The sequence below is a fragment of the Anolis sagrei genome, chromosome 1 (assembly GCF_037176765.1).
Source record: "Anolis sagrei isolate rAnoSag1 chromosome 1, rAnoSag1.mat, whole genome shotgun sequence".
In the NCBI taxonomy this organism is placed as follows: domain Eukaryota; kingdom Metazoa; phylum Chordata; class Lepidosauria; order Squamata; family Dactyloidae; genus Anolis; species Anolis sagrei.
Genome location: NC_090021.1, coordinates 298,880,513 through 298,902,881, shown reverse-complemented (window position 1 = coordinate 298,902,881; position 22,369 = coordinate 298,880,513). Strand labels below are relative to the sequence as shown.

At 37.2% G+C, this 22,369-nt stretch overlaps 1 protein-coding gene across 1 annotated transcript in view; it reads left to right on the top strand.

The window, feature by feature from the left end:
- HEATR5A (HEAT repeat containing 5A) overlaps positions 1 to 22,369 on the top strand; it is a 74,970-nt gene that overhangs the window by 10,111 nt on the left and 42,490 nt on the right. Inside the window, exons 2-14 of the mRNA XM_067462871.1 lie at positions 1,463 to 1,690; positions 1,987 to 2,198; positions 2,748 to 2,856; positions 3,886 to 4,035; positions 4,951 to 5,122; positions 7,152 to 7,312; positions 10,772 to 11,027; positions 12,085 to 12,240; positions 12,795 to 13,045; positions 16,992 to 17,103; positions 18,672 to 18,824; positions 19,252 to 19,351; positions 22,055 to 22,164. Of these exons, the coding sequence (XP_067318972.1) occupies positions 1,565 to 1,690; positions 1,987 to 2,198; positions 2,748 to 2,856; positions 3,886 to 4,035; positions 4,951 to 5,122; positions 7,152 to 7,312; positions 10,772 to 11,027; positions 12,085 to 12,240; positions 12,795 to 13,045; positions 16,992 to 17,103; positions 18,672 to 18,824; positions 19,252 to 19,351; positions 22,055 to 22,164 (2,068 nt within the window). The 5' untranslated portion in view covers positions 1,463 to 1,564. The remainder of the gene's footprint in view (positions 1 to 1,462; positions 1,691 to 1,986; positions 2,199 to 2,747; positions 2,857 to 3,885; positions 4,036 to 4,950; positions 5,123 to 7,151; positions 7,313 to 10,771; positions 11,028 to 12,084; positions 12,241 to 12,794; positions 13,046 to 16,991; positions 17,104 to 18,671; positions 18,825 to 19,251; positions 19,352 to 22,054; positions 22,165 to 22,369) is intronic.

Sequence of the window (22,369 nt, the reverse complement as noted above, 5' to 3'; positions counted from 1 at the left end):
ATAGAACCAATTAGTAACCAATTAGTAACATTTATAACCCAAAACCAAAAAAAAATGTGTTACATAATTTTATTTAGTATTATTTACCTGATGAAGCAAACTCTATGTAAATAAATGTTAAGTAATTGGCAGGGTTTCCAGAGCACTTGCAGGCATGGAAACTGTTCATTTCTTCAGTAACTGACTTGTCAGTGAAGTGTTGCCTTGCGAATGGAAATGGGTGTAGGATTATCAACCCAATTGGTGAAGGTATTAAGCCTGTCACAATCCTACATTGTATAAACAACACATTCTCAGAAAGGCAAAATAAACAATTGACAACCAAGAAAATAAACAAACACAAATCATGACAACAGTACCAAAACACTGGCAGAACATTTCATTGTCCTGACACACAATCACTGACTTTCAGGTAACTATCCTGGAACATAACCAACTCCCCTCTCCCTCAAAACAAACCAAAAGTAAAAAAAAATGAAAATGAAACAACTAATTTAAGATATTATCATATTCCAGTCTATTAGCAGTGGTAATGGTTTCTTTACAGATTTACATATATTAGTGTGTTTTCTCTTATCATGTTTATATGACAAGAGCCTTTTCAATTGAACTAACTTTTGTTTAAGTGGAATGTGTTGCTTTGACACCTCAAGATCGACAGGCGAGGTGCTTAACAAACTACATAATTGTTGCTGTTTTTGTGCAACAGTTTCTGACTTTCTGTATCCAGAAGTCTCTGTTCCCTACAACGACAGTATGTAACTATTCTTACATATCCTTTTAATATTGTACTCAAGTGCATCTGAAGAAGTATTTTGAAATCCAGAAAACTCAAAATAAATAAGCTAGTTCTAAAGGTATCAATAGTTTTCTACCTTCCTTCTTTTCTTCCTATATTGAAAAATAAGCTATTATTCGGTAAAGGGTTCAGCTGAACATATAAATATTGTATGACTATAGAGAGGCAGAATATATTATACCAAATCAGCTTACATAATAATGTTGTGTTTCACAATCTTATATTGTGTTCACCATCTTGAAACTTATGTTTGTACTGCATTCTTGCATTATAGTCCAGTATTACTCAAATTGGTGGTCTGTAGACCAATGTTGGTTTACAAGCCATCAGCTACCATTCCCTGGAGAGTTCCCAGCCAGAAAGAAATAGCTGTAACCAATTGGCACAAACATGACACTGGTTTCAGGCACACTGGGCAGGTGGATGCCCCTGTTTCTCACATGAAACAACAGAAAGCACTACTTTAGGCTTCATTTTTTCATTGGTGTCCTTGTTCTTGTTCTCTTTGCCATTGCAAGTGCATTGTGAGAGATTGTGATGTTCAAACTTGCTATATATGACTTTTTCTTTACTTTTGAAACATTATGTAAAATAAAGCATTAACATTGTTAAAATGTTTTGTTTTCTCAACTCCTGAAACATTTTAAAATTGTATTTGTTTAGGTGCTGCATTTTATTCACCAACTGAATACTGACACCGCTTGCTACAGTCCAGTAAGCCTTCATGAGTGGCTTCCAGATAGTGAGAGAGAAACATCTTAAGGAATGGAGTTGGCACACAGTTTGTTACTTAATGAAGAAGCCTATAACCAACTGGGGGAATTTAAGAAAGCAGAGTTTATTTTTGAGTGGCTGAGGTTTTTGGAAAAACTTTTACCAGCAACCAGTCGAGTAAGTGTTAGATAACTGGCAATTTAAGAAAACTGTGTTTATTTTGTATTTTTGTCCCTGGATTCAGCAGCAGTGATAAACAGCTATTTGGGCAGTTATGCACAAATAGGAGAAGCCTGGTTAGCCACAAGATGAAAGCTGAATCTTGCTAAAACAGACTCAAACTTGAAAGGTTCTCAATCCAGCTAAAATCATGCTGAAACCTTTTCCAACAGAGTAAATGTGCATTCACTCCCTCACAGTTTGAAGCTTGCCCCACCACCAATTTTAACTATTCTACTCTTTCATATTTCCAGGCTGATATAAGGGAAAAGCAGAGTAAACTTGTTGAACAACTGGTATCTTTATTAACAAGTTCTCCAGGGCCTCCTGCCAGACAGCTTATTGCCAAGAATCTTGCTATCGTTTATAGCTCTGGAGACATATTTTCTGTTCACCAGACAATTGACAAATGCAATGAACTTATTCGTAGTAAGGATGATTCACCAAGTTATCTGCCTACAAAACTGTAAGTCCAAAGGTTTGTTTGTGTCATATTAAAATTGTGTTTCATTATAAACAAAGTAATGCATGCTAACTCCAAGTAAAATGTTACAAATTTATTGTTAGCAATTTATTGTGTAGGTTCAATGAAATCAGAACTAACTCCAGGTTTTTGTTGGACAAGGCAAAACAGCCAGACTGTCCCTCCCCTATTTTCTTTTGTGCTATCAACTTGCTACATTACACTGTTAGTTTCTTGTTGTGCTTTTCTTGCAGTTTTGGGTCTTAAATCTGAAAGGTCAAAAGGGCTGGGCAAGAACCTAGTTATCAGATATAACTGATTGGAAAGGTCCACACCAGTCAGTTTATTATTTTGTGGTGTGAAGAGTTTTCCAGAACAAACCATATTGGCTGTGTGACTCATCTGGTTTTTTTCTCACACTGTGCGGAATGATAAATCTGTACTTTATTTTTTAAAAATCTGCTAATCATTAAAACACCAGTTAAGTACTTCAGCATTTCATTGCTATTTGTAATTAATTTTATTTTGACTTTTTATTCCGTTTTTTTCCAGGGCTGCAGTGGTCTGTTTGGGCTATTTGTACAAAAAACTGGGAAGAATTTTGGGCAACAGTTTTCTGGATACCGTAGGGAATATCCTTAAAGCAATGAAGAATGCAGAGGTAAGGAGATGTGAATAGAAAGCAGAAGTAGTAGAATGCTAGTATGGATCAATTATCAAGGGATGAGGGGAGAGACACACACATATGAAAGAAGACAAAATCAAATTTTAGTTATAACTAGAATGAACACAAGGAAATGAATTGGTCTTTTAAGTCAACACTAATATAAGTTTCATTGATTTCAATGATTCCTCTTTAATTGGGACTAAAATTGAATTTGCCCATGATACCAGGATGGAAATTTTTCCTAATAAGAGCAGAGCCTTATTCTATGATGTTATGAATAGAATAATCTCAGGTCATTTTTTCTGAAACTATAATACAAACCATGCATTAGTATATAATTCTTTCATAAATAAAGCAGTTTTTCCCTTCCATTGAACTTATAAAGACATTTACTCTATCAACCCTGATAAAAGGCTTTCTCAGCTTCTCCCCTCAACTCAGACAGAAAATAGCTATTCCAGGAAATGAACACAGGAACATTTCACCACTCAGTTGAAAGACAAATCAAACCTTTTGTTTTGTATTGCCATTTTTTAATAGTCACAACTGTTCCTTCTTAAGGGTTGGCACTGATCTGCCTATGCTTTTCTTTATGTGTGCTCTTCTAGCTAACAGAGTCAATTCAAACAGGTTTCGAAATCTTCAGTGGTACAAGGATGAAAGTGCCAGTTTCTATGTGTATTGTATTGCCATTTTTTAATAGTCACAACTGTTCCTTCTTAAGGGTTGGCACTGATCTGCCTATGCTTTTCTTTATGTGTGCTCTTCTAGCTAACAGAGTCAATTCAAACAGGTTTCGAAATCTTCAGTGGTACAAGGATGAAAGTGCCAGTTTCTATTTCTCACTGTTGTTGAGAAATTAGGAAGATCTTGAGCAAGAACTTTAAACCTGGTTTGTAGTACATGATGTTAGAAATGTTACTCTAAGCTTGCTGAACAAGGGATGCATTAAAATATAAAAATATGGATCAACAAAATATTTTTTAAGCTAAAAAATGTAACAAACCCCTTTCCTTTTGTCAGTCTCAAGGGCGGTATGAGATCATGCTAAGTTTGCAAAATATATTGAAAGGGCTTGGAGCGGCGGCTATTCCATGCCACAGAGATATTTACAAAGCGGCCCGTTCCTGTTTAATGGATAGATCAATGGCAGTTCGCTGTGCTGCTGCAAAGGTAAAGCTGTATTCATTGTTTTAGTTATTAATCTTCCTTAAAATGGTGGCATATTTTAAATAGAGGATAAAAGAAACTCTGCCTCTTTCTTGTGGCATAGAAATTATTTTTGTTACATTAAAATCTTTCCTTTATAAATGCTACTTTCATTTAACAGTAATTGTATATGTTATTGCCCAGAACCTTTTACGTAGGTCCATAGAAAGTATATGTTGGTCCATCTGGCCATTATTATTAACTCTGCTAGCAGCTATAAAAGGTTTCTGCAGAATTATTTTTTAGTCCTGATTAATTTCTCAAATCAAACAAGATTGCTGGATTATATTTTCCACTATGCATGCAAATGCTTGTTGTCCTCTTGTCAGTTATCTGTGCAGTCAGTCTTATGGGACATACTTGTGCCTTGCTAGTGTAATTTGCAGTATTGATGTGATGATAACAAAATTCCATTCACTATGTCAAACTCTGTATGTATTAATAAATTTCTTTTCTGTACTAAGTCAGGAAGTGATTTGCAAGTAAATATCCATTTATCTTTTCAGATTTTTCTTATACTGAAGGAATTTGTGTCACTTGGATTACTTCCCATATTTTGCAAATTACTATTTTCTAGATTTTGAAAAGAATGTACTTTAAACAGGAGAAAACATGCTTATGTGAAGATGTTCTTTATTTCCATGCCCAATTGAGGGACATTTCTTCATCGAAAAAGATAGATATACAAAATCTGAAAATCCTGTTTTTATTCAAATGCTGGCATATCTCTGTTAACAAAGCCTCTGACAAATTTCCTTTTTTACACATCCTTTTTTAGATGCAGTATTTTAAGTGACACATTTACCACTCAAGATTTAATGTCTTCTGCTTGTTACTTCTGCCTTTCCTTCTCATTTTTAAATGTTTATCTTTTTATAGTGTCTTCTTGAACTTCAGATTGAAGCAACATTTATGTGGAGTACAGACCTGGATAGCGTTGTAACTCTGTGTTTTAAGTCCTTGGAAGGATCAAGTTACGATGTACGGATGGCTGTTTCTAAGCTTTTAGGTTGTGTGTTGGTTAGTGCTGTAACATCTAAACAAGGCACAGGTAAGTTTTATTGATACAGTCAGTAGCTTGGGTACCCAGCGTTGCTCGGGTTATTAGAAGCAGTCTTTTCTTTATTTTGCAAAATGCATAAGGTTGTGGGTGTACTATAACTCACATCATGTCAGATTAACCCCCTGAAACTCCATCAATACCTAAAAGTTGTCATGTTGGGCAAATTTGGGGTTCATTATGCTCTCCAGCTGTAGGAAGAATTACAACTCCCACCATGGTGGGTCAGTCCCTTCAAATTCCTCCAGTACGTTCAGTTGGTCATGGGGGTTCTGTGTACCAAGTTAAGTCCAAGTCCATCACCAGTGGGGTTCGGAGTGCTCTTTGATTGTAGGTGAACTATAAATCCCAGTACCTACAACTACCAAATGTCAAGGCCAATTCCACCCTAAATACACCAGTATAAAAATTTTGGCATATTGGGTATGTGTGCCAAATTTCAGATTTATTAATGATATTGATGCTTGCCATTGAGGTGGACAATTTGTGATTCTCCATATATTTTTAGTTTGCAACTTCCATCAACCCTATCTGGTATAGCCAGTGATGGGGGGGAGGGGGGTGAGACTTAGAGTCCAACAATATCTGGATGGCTAAAAGTTGTCTCCTGCTGTTCTATATCTGACCTCTTCCTGAGAAAATGTGGATATTAATAGCATTTGTGGCATCTGGAATTACCAATAATATGTGCTCACTTCAGCATCTAATTTTACTTATACACTGTATTTAAAAATGGCCATTTTCTGTCTTAAGAATTATGATATTTATAGACTGAAAAGCGCTTAAACTTCTTGATTCAGGAAGCCAAAGTTAAATATTACCACAAAGGGTCTGCATTAGCAGTGTTGTTGCAAGAATATTATAAGGCAAACATAATATCATATCCAATGTTAGCTAAACTGTTTGATACCTTGTCAGACCCCTTTTTTGATAGTATTTAAATATTTGGGCTTTTTAGTGTCTTTAGTAAATGTTTACAATTAAAAATTCACCTGTATAAATTTAGTGTGGATTAAAAACTGTCTTCAGTCTTACGTGCTTTAGTAATTCTGAGGCTGATTTTATGCAAGCTTAGCCTTGGGACTAAGTTCAGTGAACCTGAATTTATTTCTGGGTGATATAAACAAGATAAAGTTACCTAGGTTTCAGACTAAACCGTGTGGGTTTGGGAGGGATAGCTAATACTCCAGGAACAGAATTAAAAACAAGCTTATCAGATTACAGAGATGGGCCAAAACTAACAAAATGAAGTTCAACAGGGACAAATGCAAGATACTCCACTTAGGAACTAAAAATTGAATGTAAAGATACTGAATGGGGAACGCCTGGCTTCACAACAGAACAGAATGTGTGAAAAAGATCTTGGAGTCCTCGTGGACAAAAAGTTAAACATGAGCAAAACAATATGATACAGCATCTGAAAAAGCCAATAGGATTTTGGCCTACATCAATAGGCATGTCGTGTCTAGATTCAGGGAAGTCATGCCACCTCTCTATTCTGCCTTAGTCAGACCATACCTGGAATACTGTGTCCAATTCTGGCACCTCAATTGAAGGGAGATGTTGACAAGCTGGAATGTGTCCAGAGGAGGGTGACTAAAATATCAAGAGTCTGGAGAACAAGCCCTATGAGAGCGGCTTAAAGAGCTGGGCATGTTTAGCCTTCAGAAATGCAGGCTGAGGGGAGATATGATAGCTATGTATAAATATGTGAGAGGAAGTCATAGGGAGGAGGGAGCAGGCTTGTTTTCTGCTGCCCTTGAGACTAAGATGCAGAACAATGGCTTCAGGCTACAGGAAAGGAAATTCCACCAGAACATTAGGAAGAACTTCCTAACTATGAGAGCTGTTCAGCAGTGGAATTCTCTGCCCCGGAGTCTCATCCAACTCTATAGTTCTATGATTCTATAATTCTAATATTTAGATATCTACACGCATTGTGATACAACATAAAAAGAAAGCTAATGCTACAAATGTGTGTTACAAAGTTTTATTTATTTGTATATTTTGCCCAAAAAAGCATCTGCCAGACAAAATGTTCGCAAAATCTCATTTGAGGAAGCCTTGGACCTATTGGGAACAGGTTTTCTTCGCGGAAGTTCAGGATTTCTACGAGCCAGTGGCGATATCCTAAAGGGAACGAGTTCAGTCAGCAGGGATGTTAGAGTTGGAGTCACTCAGGTTTGAATAATATTTCAAAATTTCAAATAAACAAGTGCTTTAATGCTTTTATTTCATTTGTTTCTAGAAATCAGTAGCAGTCTCTACTATCTCAAAACTTATATTGGTTAATAGAGTTTGTAACTGAAAATGTATTTTCAAGCATTTTGAAGTGGACTGGTTATTATTTGTTTCTAATACAGTATTATACAGTACTTTACTTAGAAATTTCTAACAGAAAATTTCTGTTAGAAATGTAATACAATGTTCTGGTTGCGGATGACATGATAAATAAATAAATACTTAGAAATTAACAGTACCTTCTTTATTTCTTATTCAAAATTGCCAATAGGAAATATTTTATTTATAATTTATTTGAGCAAAATATTTTCTGCAACAATCGACCCCTGATCCTAAAGTCAACAGTTCCCCAGCCTCCAAACAAAAAAAAAAACTGACAAAAATGGATGCTAGAAGTGGCATTACATCACACCAGTGCAGGCAGAGCTGCGGTGGCGCAATGGGTTAAACCCTTGTGCAGGCTGAAATGCTGAACTGAAAGTTGGCAGTTCAAATCTGCGAGATGGGGTGAGCTCCCTTCTGTCAGTTCCAGCTTTCCATTTGAGGACATGAGAGAAGCCTCCCACAAGACATAACACATCTGGGTATCCCCCGGGCAACATCCTTGCAGACAGACAATTCTGTTACACCAGTTTCTCAAGTCACTTACAGTTTCTCAAGTCATTTCTGACATGATTAAAAAAAAAAACAGCCAGTGCACCAGGTCATGCTGGTGCTGCCTACTGGTTGGGAATGATGAGGATATGACTTTCACTTCTTAGTTTTCTCTCACATGGTAAACAAGCTTTTAACTTTAAAGTGTGAAGTTTATACAAGTTTATTATTACTAATAAAACCAAACTGCTATGTTCTTCAGCAGTGTCCTTTTCAAATTTACAAGAGTAGTTCAATGTCTACTCTCTCTAAAATTTAATTTAGAAAGTTGGAAAAACTTATTGGTGAATAACCATGAATATAAGCACTCGTGAAGCTCTCAAAGCAAAATATTTGCTTCTTCTCCCTGATGAGTAACTGTTAAAGTAGCTGCAGTATCTTTAAGCACATAACTTAATTCAGGTGCTGCAATACTACATAAAGAACAAAATAACTAATTTCAGAGATGTTTTCATATTTATCAAGATAGCAGCCGAGCCTGATCTATTGTAAATAGAGCTTGGCCAAAATAAATGTAGCAATTTGCTTTGGGAATGTCGTGTGGCCTCTTTAACACTTGAATGGGGGAAAAGAAGGTTTTGGCAACTGCTCCTGCAGTTAACCTTGGTGGCACAGTTGGTTCAAGCACTGAGTTACTGAACTTGCTGACTGAAAGGTCACAGGTTTGAATCTGGGGAGTGGTGTGAGCTCCCACTGATAGCCACAGCTTCTGCCAACCAAGCAGTTCGAAAACATGCAAATGTGAGTAGATCAATAGGTACTGCTCTGGTGGGAAGGTAACGGCGCTCCATGCAGTCGTGTCAGCCACATGACCTTGGAGGTGTCTACGGACAACGGTGGCTCTTCTAATGGAGATAAGCACCAACTCCCAGAGTTGGATATGACTGGACAATGTCAGGGGAAAACCTTTACCTTTACCTTACTGCAGGAAAAGGGAACTTCTGGTTCTCAAATATTATTGGGCTGCAATGCCCATCAGTTCTTTTCAGCATAGCTGTGATGAGAGATGATGAAAGTTGCAGTCTGGTGTTTCCCAAATTATAGTCTTCCAGATGATTTGAACTTCAACTCCTTGAAACCTCAGCTGCCTTCACCAATAATCTGAAGTCCAAAACAACTCAAAATTCAAATTTGAGAAATCTGGGTCTTTTCCAACAACTTTTGGAATTCAACACATTCTCCAGATCTATGCTGGTGCCTGCTTAAGATATTTTGATGCCTCAAGAAACATTCAAATCATGGGCCAATATGTTAGAAGAAGGCAGGGCTACTTTTTTCTCTGAAAAATATTTGACAAGAAAAATCTCATGATAGAATTGCCTTAAGTTTGCCATCCATGTTTGATCATGGATTAGCAATCTCGGACAACGAATTTGGATTGTGACTTTAATTATGAGATGTTCTGGTCTGTATTGGTGGCCCAATACTTTTATGTATGTATATGTATGTACTTTATATTTTAACCTTATATTTGTAATTGGAATATTGTAGTTTTAATTATGCTGTAAACCGCAATGAGTCGCCGTATAGGCTGAGATATTAGCGGTATATAAGCGTACCAAATAAATAAAATAAATAAATAAATAAATAAATAGGTTGGAAACAAATTGAAGACACACAACAAGAAAATTGCTGGTTTAGGGACATCAAATTGAATTGTATAAACAAAATAGTATATAACAGTCAAGCCTTGTATCAGGCTACCAAGGAAAATGTAATAGAGCTCATAAATTTTGGCCACCCCCCCCCCCTTGTTCCTGTTTTAAAATAATAGAAACCGTCTCTTGTTTTCCTCACAGTGCATTCAGCCCTAATTCTCAAACTGAGCTTTTGCCCTGGATTCTTGTGATAGGCTTTCTGTTTTAAGTTTGCAGTACTGTATTGTGCTTTCTGGAAAAAGAAAGCAATTGAAATAATTTCCCTTTCATGCTCAGTCAGACATTATACCATCTTTTTAGGGCTGCTCTCTGTCTTCAAATAAAATGGAAACTATTTTGGGATTTTTAAAAGAAGAGATACTGCTGCACAATATCACTCTCAGTAACTAGGACAGTACTTGGCATGCTCACTTCCCATTGTGACTTCTTATCTATATGCATGCAATATTTATGAAGTAAACCTATTCATTACTTGATGAGTACGAGTTGATACACAGCAAGATGAATGACCTTCAGAGTGCATTTTTTAAACATCTCTGCATTCTTTCTGTTGTAATTCCTCTATTTTAAAAACAAAATATATTACTGAGAACTACTGTTTTAATCATTGCAGACATTCTGTAATTACAACTAGTACGGAGGAAATGAGAACCCTCAAGAGTTCACATTGTTAATACACTGTTAATAATACACTGTTGTAGCTTCATATACAGAATGTTAAATCGCTGGAAGCTCTTGTTCAGTGATGCCAAAGTTAACATTTACATTAAAAGCAATATAAAGCAGAAAGAGACTAATGAATTTGCAATTAATCTGGACTCACTGTTGTTTCCATTTTAATTGAAAACAGCCTGCAACCCCAACATAACATCAAATTTTGTCTAATGAGATATATTGTTTGAATGACTGACAGTCAAAATGTTTTCACCTCACTTCACATTGAGAGACTGTAAACATGCAGCTTTTTAACACAACTGGTTTGGTGATTTTGTAATGTATTAAGTGATGAATGCCTGCATGATGAAACTGAAGTGTTTATAAGTATTTATTTTGATGTAAAATATTTTTTTAATCAAATGTCTTTCAGGCGTATGTGGTATTTATTTCCACACTAGGAGGGCAGTGGCTTGAAAGGAATTTTTCTGCCTTGCTCTCCCATGTCCTAGACCTTGTCTCTCAGTCTCAGCCCAAAGCTATTCAGACTCAGTTAGACGCTATTTGCTGCCGCCGTTGTATTTCGTTTATCCTTCGAGCTACAGTGGGAGGCCTTCTTGGGGAAAAAGCTCAAATTGCAACTGCCAAGGAGATTTGTCAAGCCATCTGGAAGCTGAAGAAAGTTGTGGGTATGGGACTAACAAGATTATTTGCCATCCTTCCTCCCCCTCCTTTTCACTAGTACTTTATATCATTTCCTAATCTACTCATGAAGGCTATGCAGTGATGTTTCTAAGCCCTGTGGTAATGTTATCCCTGCAAAAAGTCATGTTCCTCTGGCTTTCTTTCCCCTATCCTCAGACTTTAAGAACATCTAATCATAATTTCAACATGAAAATGAGCCTTACATTTCCCCCATCATGTCGGTTTTTATATGTACTAAAGTTAGGATCAAAACAGATTTTCTAGTCTCAGCTCAATCAGTGAATAGCAATTCTGTACGTACATTATATTGATTTGGTAGGTTTACTAGATTCAAAGCAAGGTTTAGTGACTTGTCGCTAGGAGACAAGATCAACAAGATTCAGTTCAGACTGTAGTTTTGAAAATCAGGATAAACAGTCTGAGTTGACTCCGGTAGTAATGCACTTTCAGACCACTTTCACTGCCATGGCTCAGTGCTATGGAATCATGGGAGTTGTAGTATGGCAAGGCACCATCACTCTTTGGGGGAGACTATTGAAGACCTTGTCAAAGTACAACTCCCAGGATTCCATAACATTGGCCCATAGTCATTGTTTTGATGAGATCTTGTTTTAACTAACTGTAAAATTGTACTTAGGGCAACCTGGTTGCACAGCAGGTTAAACCGCTGAGCTGTTGAACTTGCTGACCAAAAGGTTGGAGGTTCAAATCTGGGGAGCAGGTTGAGCTCCTCCTGTTAGGCCCAGCTTCTGCCAAACTAGCAGTTTGAAAACATGCAAATGTGAGTAGATCAATAGGTATCGCTCCAGTGGAAAGGTAACAGCATTCCATGCAGTCATGCTGGCCACATGACCTCTATGAACAACGCTGGCTCTTCGGCTTAGAAATGGGGATGAGCACCACCCCCCAGAGACGGACACGATTAGACTTAATGTCAGGGGAAATTTTTACCTTTACAATTGTACTGCATATTTTACATGCCCGTCTTCCCCTTCCCCTGCTAATAATTATTTGATACATTAATTTCTGTTATATTGCTAGATGCTGCAAGAAGTGACTGTAATGTGGAAACTCGAGTTGGGACAACAGATGTGATAGCTAGCCAGAATATGCTTATATGTGCCCTAGAAGAGCTTGGAAACATCATATATGGCTTAGGAACTACTGCTGCACCAGTATTGCAAGATTCTAGTACAGGTAATTGTTTTCTGTGCTTGAGTTAATGTATCTTTCAATTTTTGCACCTTTGGCTGGAACTATAAAAATGCAGGTAAATAATTTGGCCTATTTCAGTGTGCTGTGGATTTGCAACAAAAAGTAAAACACCAAAATATGACCTCAGGACTATGAGTAACCTTCAAGTTTGTGGCCCCCGCACAAATTTCCTATGACTCCCAAAACTGCCCAAAATGGATCAGCAGTTTGGGAATGTGAAGGTTTTTAAAATGCTGTCTTTGTAAAGAAAAGGACAAATTCTGTTTATCTGCCTGTTTATCTCTCTTTCTCACTGTGTTCATGTGTTTGTAAATATTGCAAATATGTGAACTATGGGGGACCATGCTTGTACAGAAAGAAAAATCTTCCAAAATGTTGAACTTGAGAAAAACATAGATTAAAAAGAGCAACACCAAGACAAAATATTGTTGGGACATATTACACAGAATATTTTCCTTAGCTTGCTTAATATTCCTATTCTTCAGAAGTCATTTCTCAAAGTATGCTAATTTTGTCAATTTTGTGTGCCTTTCCAGGAGTTCTGGATGCAGTTATATCTGTTATCCTTCATCCCAGCATTTCTGTTCAGCTAGCAGCAGCATGGTGTCTTCGCTGCATTGCTGTAGCATTGCCTTGCTTTCTCTCCCCACTTCTGGATCGCTGTGTTGAGAGACTCACAGCACTGAAATCCTCCCCAGAAGCAGTGACTGGCTATAGCTTTGCTATTGCCGCTTTGTTGGGAACTGTAAAACAGTGTACTTTAGGAATTCCACATTGCAAGGGAAAGGTAATGATTAAAACTGCATCTTTTTATTCATGTTAATATCAAAAGTGCTTTTCTAGTTGCAAATTCAACATACTGTTGTTAGTAGTATTTTGGAACGAAGTCTGTGTATTGATTTTAAGTATGTCTTTATCTGCTGCCTAGTTTTTATATCTGTAGAATTCTGCAGGGAGCGGCTAATGCTTGTGCATGATAAAGATAGTAGTCTGCAAAACTTTGCAATGGTAGAAATCACCAGGTGGTTCAATTCAACAAATGGGTTAATGTGTTCTGTGAAGCAGACCTCTTTCTTTTTAAACTGGACACTTCGTATTGATTTATTTATTCCACATATATATCATAAGATGTGTTGATGAGTTCACTTTTTATATAGCTCTGAGGTACACCCTTCATAGACAATTAAGAGTGTGTCCCTTTGGGGAGATAGGATGGCATATAAATACATTATTATTATTATTATTATTATTATTATTATTATTATTATCCTGGCATTAAGAGATTTTAAAACCTTCTCTGGGAGTTTAGAGGTTAGATGGCCATCTGTCACTAGTGCTTTTATAACAACAACAACAACAACAATGGCAACCGTAAAAACAACTTTATTTGTATTCCATCCCATCTCCCCACCGGAGACTCGGGATGGCTCATTACAAAAGTGGCAGCCATTAAATACATAATAAATCACTGAGTAGTATAACACAAGTAAACAAGATAAACTGTAAAAAATTATTGTGTGTTTCTGGATGGCGGCACGTTGGACTGGATGGCCCTTGTGGTCTCTTCCAACTCAATGAATTTATGATTCTTTAAGAAGGTTAAAATCCAGTGGTGCTTAGATAACTTTAAATGTTATCTCAATGTAATGTTAGGAAATGTCTCAATGTAATGTTAGGAAAGTGTGATCATCATTCCTCAACTCACAGATAGGGTCAGTATAAGGCTGAATACAGGTAGTCCTTGAGTTACATGCATCAGACTTACAAACAACTCACAGTTAGGAACAGGGCTGAGACAACAGGAAACGAGAGAAATCTACTAATTGGAAGGGAAGGTAATTTACTCCTGAAAGAGTTATTATGAGAAAAAGATGTTTCCAAAACAAGCCAAATTATTATTATTATTATTATTATTATTATTATTATTATTATTATTATAACCCTAAACTTATATCTATATCTTCTTCTGTAAATACATAAAAGTCATAATTTGTGAGCGATGGCTTTCCAATGCAGCGCCAAATTCCAGATAGCACTGTGACTCCCACCAGCGACGGATCTGGACCAAATATCAAGAAAGCAATCTGAACCCCACCAATGATGCATCTGCACCACACTTGGCACACAGAACCCCCATGACCAACAGAAAATACTGTCGGGGTTTGGGGAGAGGGGGGACTGACCAAACATGGCAGGAGTTGTAGTTCACCTTGCATTGAGAGAGCACTCCGAGCCCCACCAATGACGGATGTGCCCCACACTTAGCACACAGAACTCTCGTGATGAGCAGAAAATACTGGAGGGGTTTGAAGGTACTGAAGCACCATGGTGGAAGTTATAGTTCAGCCTGCACCCAGAGAGCACTGTGAACCCAAATGACATTGGATCTAGACCAATCTGTGGGTGCATACCCAACTTGACACACAGACCTAGCATACTCGACTTTTAATACTAGCAGTGTTTGGAGGGAAACTACCTTGATTTTAAAGAGTTGTAGTTCACCCCCTTCCCCCCATCCAGAGAGCATTGTGGATGCAACCAATGATGACTCTGGACCACACTTGGCACACATACCCAACATGCCAAACTTGGAATACTGGTGTGGTTGGAAAAATGACATGTGATGATAGAAGTTGTAGTTTACCCACATTCCTACTCATTTTCTAAAGGGCCCATTCTTAAAATCCGAAACCCAACAATGAATGAATACTTTTTATGTTTATCTTTGCAGAAGAGATAACCTGGGCATCACTGGGTACCTAAGGATAGAAAGATAGATAGATAGATATAGATAGATATCTAACATGTATTAATTTTAACTTAATTTTTAATCTTGAATTTTAATTTTGGAATTGTGTTTATGACATTGAATCTGCTTCAGGATAGGGAAAGGCAGGATATAAATAGGGTAAATAAATAAATATAGCTGGAGTTAAACTTAAAAATGTACCTGTTCTGACTTACAAACAAATTCAGCTTAAGAACAAACCTGCAATATCTATCTTGTTAGTAACTTGAGGACTCCCTGTGTACTGTTTCATAAAGGAGTACACAGGTAGAGAAAAGGATAAATCAGTACTGCTTCAAAATCAGAGACTGAAGTCAGTGTAGGAAAATCCTTGTCTCAAGCCATGTTTTCAGGACTGGCAATGTTTGACGTCTTAAGAGCTGGTGAAACTATTTTTAAGCGTTCCAAGTTTCCCAACTCTTATCTTGGCTTGCTTTTGGCTTAAACTGGCAAAGTATCACAGCTCAACACTTTCCCACAAGTATCACAGCTTTATAAACAGCAGAGAAAAATCTGGGTCTGTGTCCCTCGACTATGGAAGAAAGAACCATTCAGCTTTGCCAAAGAAATGCTTTCTTTTAAAATGGCTAATTAGAAATGCATTCACAGATCAGTTGACTGTATGGGTTTGAAACAGGAATGTTTAAAGCCAAGAATGTGTATGTTTTGCCCTACGGTTTTTCACTGATGCCTCCCGGAATCTGGAATTGGTTGCATTCCAGACACCTTTCTTGGATGACATCTGCTTCTCGTGTCCATTTCTTGGAAATGCATTCTGGTCTGAGATGCATTTACCTGTTCAGTTCCAGCAGTGTGGGGTGGGAGACCAGCCTAAATAAGATGGGGTACAGGCATGCCTTTGTTAACAGTGCCTCTGACAAAGAAGCTTTTTTTTTTTTTTTTTTAACAAACTCTTATTTAGGATCCCAGCCCAGCCCCTTTTTTCTTCTAGAAGTATTTTTGCAACAGTGATATTGTGAAGATGGTGAAGGATGGCTGGATAAAGACAGAAGTTCTGTGTTTAATGCAACCATGTCCAGCTTGGTCTGGGAAAGAATGGGATTCTAGTCTAGGTGGTGCTACTGTAACTATATATGCTTCTCTATAATAGACAAAGTAAACATCTGTATTCGGAATCACTTACTGAGCATTTGTCAAGAGCAAAACAGAAAGAAAAGGGAAAAGTAGATTTGCCTACCTTTTCAGCTACTTTGGCATGTTTTTAAAAAATAACAGATTTGTACATTTTGCTACCAGAATGGAAATTGGGAGGGGGGGGGGATATCCCAGGATGCATTTTGGAAAAGGCTTACAAGTGTTTTCTAGACAGTTCAAAATGTTTTGTTTACTTATGGAAGCTTTACATTACGTAGTTGTTTCATTTCAAATACATCTAATGTCAGTTGAGCGGTGAAGGGGAAAACAGTAAGCCCGGTGTTGGTTAATACTAGACTGTAGAGCAGTGGTTCTCAACCTGTGGATCCCCAGGTGTTTTGGCCTACAACTCTCAGAAATCCCAGCCAGTTTACCAGCTGTGTTAGGATTTCTGGGAGTTGAAGGCCAAAACATCTGGGAACCCACAGGTTGAGAACCACTTCTCTAGAGTTTTTCCATGGGATCATCTTATACATTTAGAATCAGTTGGACTCTATTTTATGGGCTGTTTTATAGCCCCCAAGGTTTCAAGAACTTCCTTGATTTATTGGAATAACAAGGTGCCTCCTGTATATTTTTAACTTGATTGATTCAGATATCTCTGCTATACCCGCCCTTTTGAAGGCCATGAAGCATGCCAGATGGCAGACTCTTCCTTTTTATGGTTATATTTCTGTTCAAGTTCACGGAGGCTATTTCATATATAGACAGAATATGTATGTTTCCATTTAAAGTTACTGAATTTTGTGTTTTCCATTTTAATACACTTGATTGGTTTTATTTTACTTAGGCCATTATGACAGTAGCTGAAGATTTATTGCGTTCTGCATCTCAAAACAGTCGTATTTCTATACAACGAATGCAGTCTGGGTGGCTTTTGATAGCTGCCCTCATGACACTAGGTGAGACCATCCTGTCTTTATGTATTTTTAGGTGAAATGTTAGATATTGCTGTATATTTTTGTCTTTGTTACTGTCTCAGTATTTAAGTAGGAAGTTCTGTTTTGCATTATACAAGAAGGAAATCCCATTTTTATTGTAACATTTTGTCTTATAAGTTCTCCCATCCAGCCTGGATAGAAATACAATTAAATTGGTATTTAAAATAAAATCATTATCACAAGTCTAGATGTATTGCCTTCTACAGTAAAATGATGGCCATTCAGAAATTGTGGCAGGTTTCCAAATCTGCCTTTTAAGGTATCAAATGCCTTAGATGCCTCTATTTTTTTCTGGATATGGCATGGGTCTTTAAAATGTCTGCTGGGATTCTTCACTGTTATAATTGGGGAAAAGATTTGTGTAGCCCACATATACAGTATTAAGTCTGTGTACTTTCTGTAGTAACATATGAATCAGCCATTTTAACATTTTCTTTTGGCCATCACTGACGGCTGATAATACTGTGCTTAGATCTCTGTCAGCACCCTTTAAATTCTGTTATTGAAGAAACCCAAATTTTGTATGAAAAAAAGATATAGTAATACATCATGTTACATAAATTGTTCATCTTTATTTTACATCGTAACTAGTGTAGTTATTTCAAAACTAAGAAATAGATCTGATGAGTGTATGTATGTCATATACTCATGTTTTGGTACCATGTATTTATTTTACCAAGAATACTTATATTATTATTATTACGTTATTATGCTGTTATTATTATTATTACATTATTATTATTACTATTATTAGTTTACATGACAATACACTGTTATAACCACAAATTAAAAGTGCTTGCTAGAATATGGTAAATATAATGCAAACAAGCAGCTGTAGAAGACACATATGCCACATTCTAATCCAGCGACTCATGTTGATTAAGCACTTGGGTTGTTGTAGGTTTTTTCAGGCTACATGGCCATGTTCTAGAGGCATTCTCTCCTGAAGTTTCGCCTGCATCTATGGCAAGCATCCTCAGAGGTAGTGGTATATGGCCATATAGCCTGAAAAAACCTACAACAACCCAGTGATTCCGACCATGAAAGCCTTTAACAATAGATTAAGCACTTACTTCTGAATAAATGAAGATCTCTGCTAAACCAGACGATTGAGTCCAGTATTCTGCTTTTCATAGTTCTCAGTGATAGGAAGTCACGGAACACAATCCAGTACTCTTGGAAAAGAAGATTACAAATTTGGGGACATTCTGTCCTCATATTTTAAGAAGATTTTTTTCTTAAGATTTCTAGATTTTTCTTGGATTTCTGTGGCTTCATAATCATCATCATCATCACCACCATCTTTATTTATAAGAAATAAAAAGAAATAAAGACATTGCCGATAATGTCATTGCTGATAATGTTTGTTAATTTTAAAGGAGTTTGGTGCCACAATTCCTATTCATGCACATCAGGATATTTGTGCTGCAAATCTAATAAATGTATTTGTATATAATTTACACCTGATTTCAAAATACTGTCTTTGATAGAATTTATATAAGAAAATGTCCATATCTTATAAATGATAGGTCCTGCAGTTGTCCAGCACCATCTTCCAAGGATGCTACTGTTGTGGAAATGTGCCTTCCCATTATCTTCTAAAGATTTAGAAACTGAGAAGAGCCGAGGTGATTCATTTACTTGGCAAGTAACACTGGAAAGCCGTGCAGGTGCTCTTTGTGGTAGGTGGCATTTTTCATAGATATTTCATATTTAAGTTTGAATTTTCAAAAACGCTTTCAACAATATTTGTGTCATACTTTCAATAGTACCTGTGTACATCTTCACAATAGGTAATACACAGTTGTACTATCTCAGCCACCCATATGGGTAGTTTCAGATTTTGGAGTATTTTGGATTTCAGATAAGGGATGCTCAGCCTGTATTACCAAGAATTGTCTTTCCTTTTTAATAATTTTATTTCTATCCATGACAGAAGTTTTGATAACATTTGTTAATCTTTTCTTTTATGGGTCATATAAGTGGCAAATGATAGATTTGTGTGAAGCCCATTGACTACAAATCAGGAAAGAATATGATAGGTATAAGTGTATAGCTGTTATAAAAAGAAAAGTTCAGTTTGTTATAGTCACTTTACTTTGTTTTCAGCTGTCAAAAGCTTTATTCTTCATTGTGGAGGACTCCTTACAGATGAAGTTATTCAAAGATTGCTTCCTCCAATCCCATGTGCAATTGATCTACTGACACTGTGAGTATTAAAAGTGTATGTGGTTAACTGAAGTGAAATTCTATTAATCTTGGAATTTTTATATAAAAATTAAATTTCAAGCTGTGATTTCATAGTAAATTAAAACATGGAATATTTTTCTGTCCTGAAAGTCAGATCTCTATCAGACCTGTATTTTTGGCAGCTCAAGGAGATGTGTACGCATATTCCAAAATAAATGACTGTCCTGAAGGCAGCTGTGCTGATTCAAGTTGATGCAGAAACTATGTAACTTGGTAATTTTGTTTCTGAAATGACTTTCATAGGAGAGAAAACATTCTTTACTCATTTGTAAGGATTTAACTTTGTCAGTATTATTTTTGTTTTTGTTATTGTTTTTAGTCTTTGTAAACCGCCTTGGGTTTCATGCTGGGGAAGCTACAGCCAAAAAAAAAAAAATCAAATAAAAATTATACCTGTGTTTACTCGATTGTAATGGACCATCGATTGTCATGTGCACCTCAATTTTGAAGGTGTGCATTACAGAAAAGAAGTTGTTGTTGAATGTAATGTGTGACTTAGTAAGTTTGCCTGTTAAGTAAGTCAGAACAGCTAGCAAGCAAGGTAAGCAGCACATATCCAGGAAGCCAAGGCTGACAAACTTACCATCCTTAGCCTGATGGATGGGCAGCAGCGGTGGCTTCTCAACTAAGGCCTCATTCAGGAGGCCTTCAAAATGGTGGGAAAGTTTTGAAGGCTGTATGAATAAGGCCAGCTGGGAAACTTCAGCCCTCTGTCAGACAGAGGCTGGTGAGTTTGCTGACCTGAATGAGAGGTGCAGACAGGTTTACATGCACAGTTCTAATGTACCATCAATTGTAATATGCAGCTCAATTTTTGGCAAAAAAAAAAAGTGCGTTACACTCGAGTAAATACAGTATATACACATGTTATTGTTTAGGATAATACTTCTCAAACTCCCTGATGTGGGAAAATGGCACGTTTTTAATACCCAGTGTGCTGCTGCTACTGATATTACTACTACTGCTACTACTACTAATGATAATAATTTTGTTTCTTACCTGTCTCTCTTTGTGGCTAGAAGTGGGTTACAACAAAGATAAAAACACACAATTAATATAAAATACACACATTAAAATGTATTTCTATAAAATACATATATTAAAATTCACAGAACAAAGATTAAACTTTAGTGAACACAAGACATGAGTTTAAAATTCATGATTAATAGTAGGTAGGCCTGCTGGAAGAGATATGTTTTAAATTCTGACAACCCATTTAGCTGTTGGATCTTTTCTGGCAGGTTGTTGCACAGTCTTGAGGCAGCCGATGAAAAGGTCCTCTGAGTGAAGGTTGTCAGTCAGGTTCTAGCAGGCTGAAGTAGCTGCCCCCCCCCCCCCCCCCCCCCAGGATCTAAATGTTCAGTGAGGATTGTACAGGAGAGGGTGACCCTGTAGATAACCTGAATCCAAACCATGTATGACTTGTGTAACTATGTGGGGTTTTTTATGGAAACTTACTAGTGAATAGTTTGCAGATCAACATTTGTCTGCAGACCAGCCCTTTGGATAGCTCTGGTTTAGGACAATATTTCATGTTACAGTGTATCCTCACATACTAAGAAGAATAGTGCATTGTTCCTCATACACATCCATGCCTTCCTCTAGGCCAGGGGTAGAGAACCTTTTCTGCCAAGGACCATTTGGATATGTATAACAACATCATTTGCAGAGCATTCGCAGCTTTGTGGGATCCATGATTGTGGTTAAGGCAGCACCAGCTCCGGCCTTGGCATGGAAAAACCGGAGTCAGGGAGGAAGGAGGGGATGGACTTGGCGGGGCGATGGAAGGCAAGGCACAGAAACCCCTTGGAGGCAGGCAAGTCATCTGCTTCAGAGGGCTGATAACAGCTTGCACCACACAGAGAAGGAGAGAGCAAGCAAGGGGAGGGGGTAGAGCAAGAAGGAGGCACAGCTGCTAATGCCACGGATCCAGACCAAATTACTTTGCAGGTCTTATACAGCCTGCGGGCTAGATGTTCCCACCCCTGATCTAGGCAATTAGAAACTAAATTCAAGCTGAGCATTTCATTTCCCCTTCTGCCTTTTATTATTTATTTATTTTCATCTAGGGCTCAACATTCTAGGTCTATCTTTTTTCCAGTGTACTGTAGGGTTTATAGGGGTTATAGTGGGGGAAATGCCCCCTTGGCTGTGCCAATACCTTCCTTTCAGTTTGAGCTCTCCTTTTGTTAGTACTAATCAAATAACCACTTGGTTTCAGTTTTAGGGGGAAAAGCCCGCGGTGGTGCTGGCATGACTGAAGACCGACAGGTCACAGGTTCAAATCTGGGGAGAGCATGGATGAGCTCCCTCTGTCAGCTCCGGCTCTCCATGTGGGGACATGAGAGAAGCCGCCCACAAGTGTGGTAAAACATAAAAAACTTCCTGACATCCCCTCGGCAACGTCCTTGCAAACAGCCAATTATCTCACACCAGAAGCGACTTGCAGTTTCTCAAGTTGCTCCTGACACGAAAAAAAAGTCTTAGAGGAAATTATATTTTGAAAATAAATATAGATATTGATGGCTATGTAGTGAATTGCATTTGTTGAGGCTTTTCAGATAGTAAATTTCAGATAAGGCCTAAAACAAACTATGGTTGAATTTTATTGGGTAGAGGTATTTTTTTTTGTCCAACTTAAGGATTTTTTTTTGCTTTAAAGGCTTCCTTCTCTAAATAAAACCTATGGAAATCCTTTAAAACCATCATCAGTGAATTATAGGAAAAGACTTTATGAATTGCTTACTTTGTTGCCTCCCAAGACATATGAAGGTATGTATTTTCTTGTGAAATAGTTTGCAAGATATTTTCCCCCAAAAAATATCTTTTCTCTCTTCCATTCTATTGGCAAATGTCTAGTGGGTTTTGTTTTGATATCTGAGAATCCTTAATTACGGAACTGTTCAAAATAACTACATGAACATAAATCTAATTGCATAGAACCATTGCATTGTATGTTTAGTATTTGCATAAAATC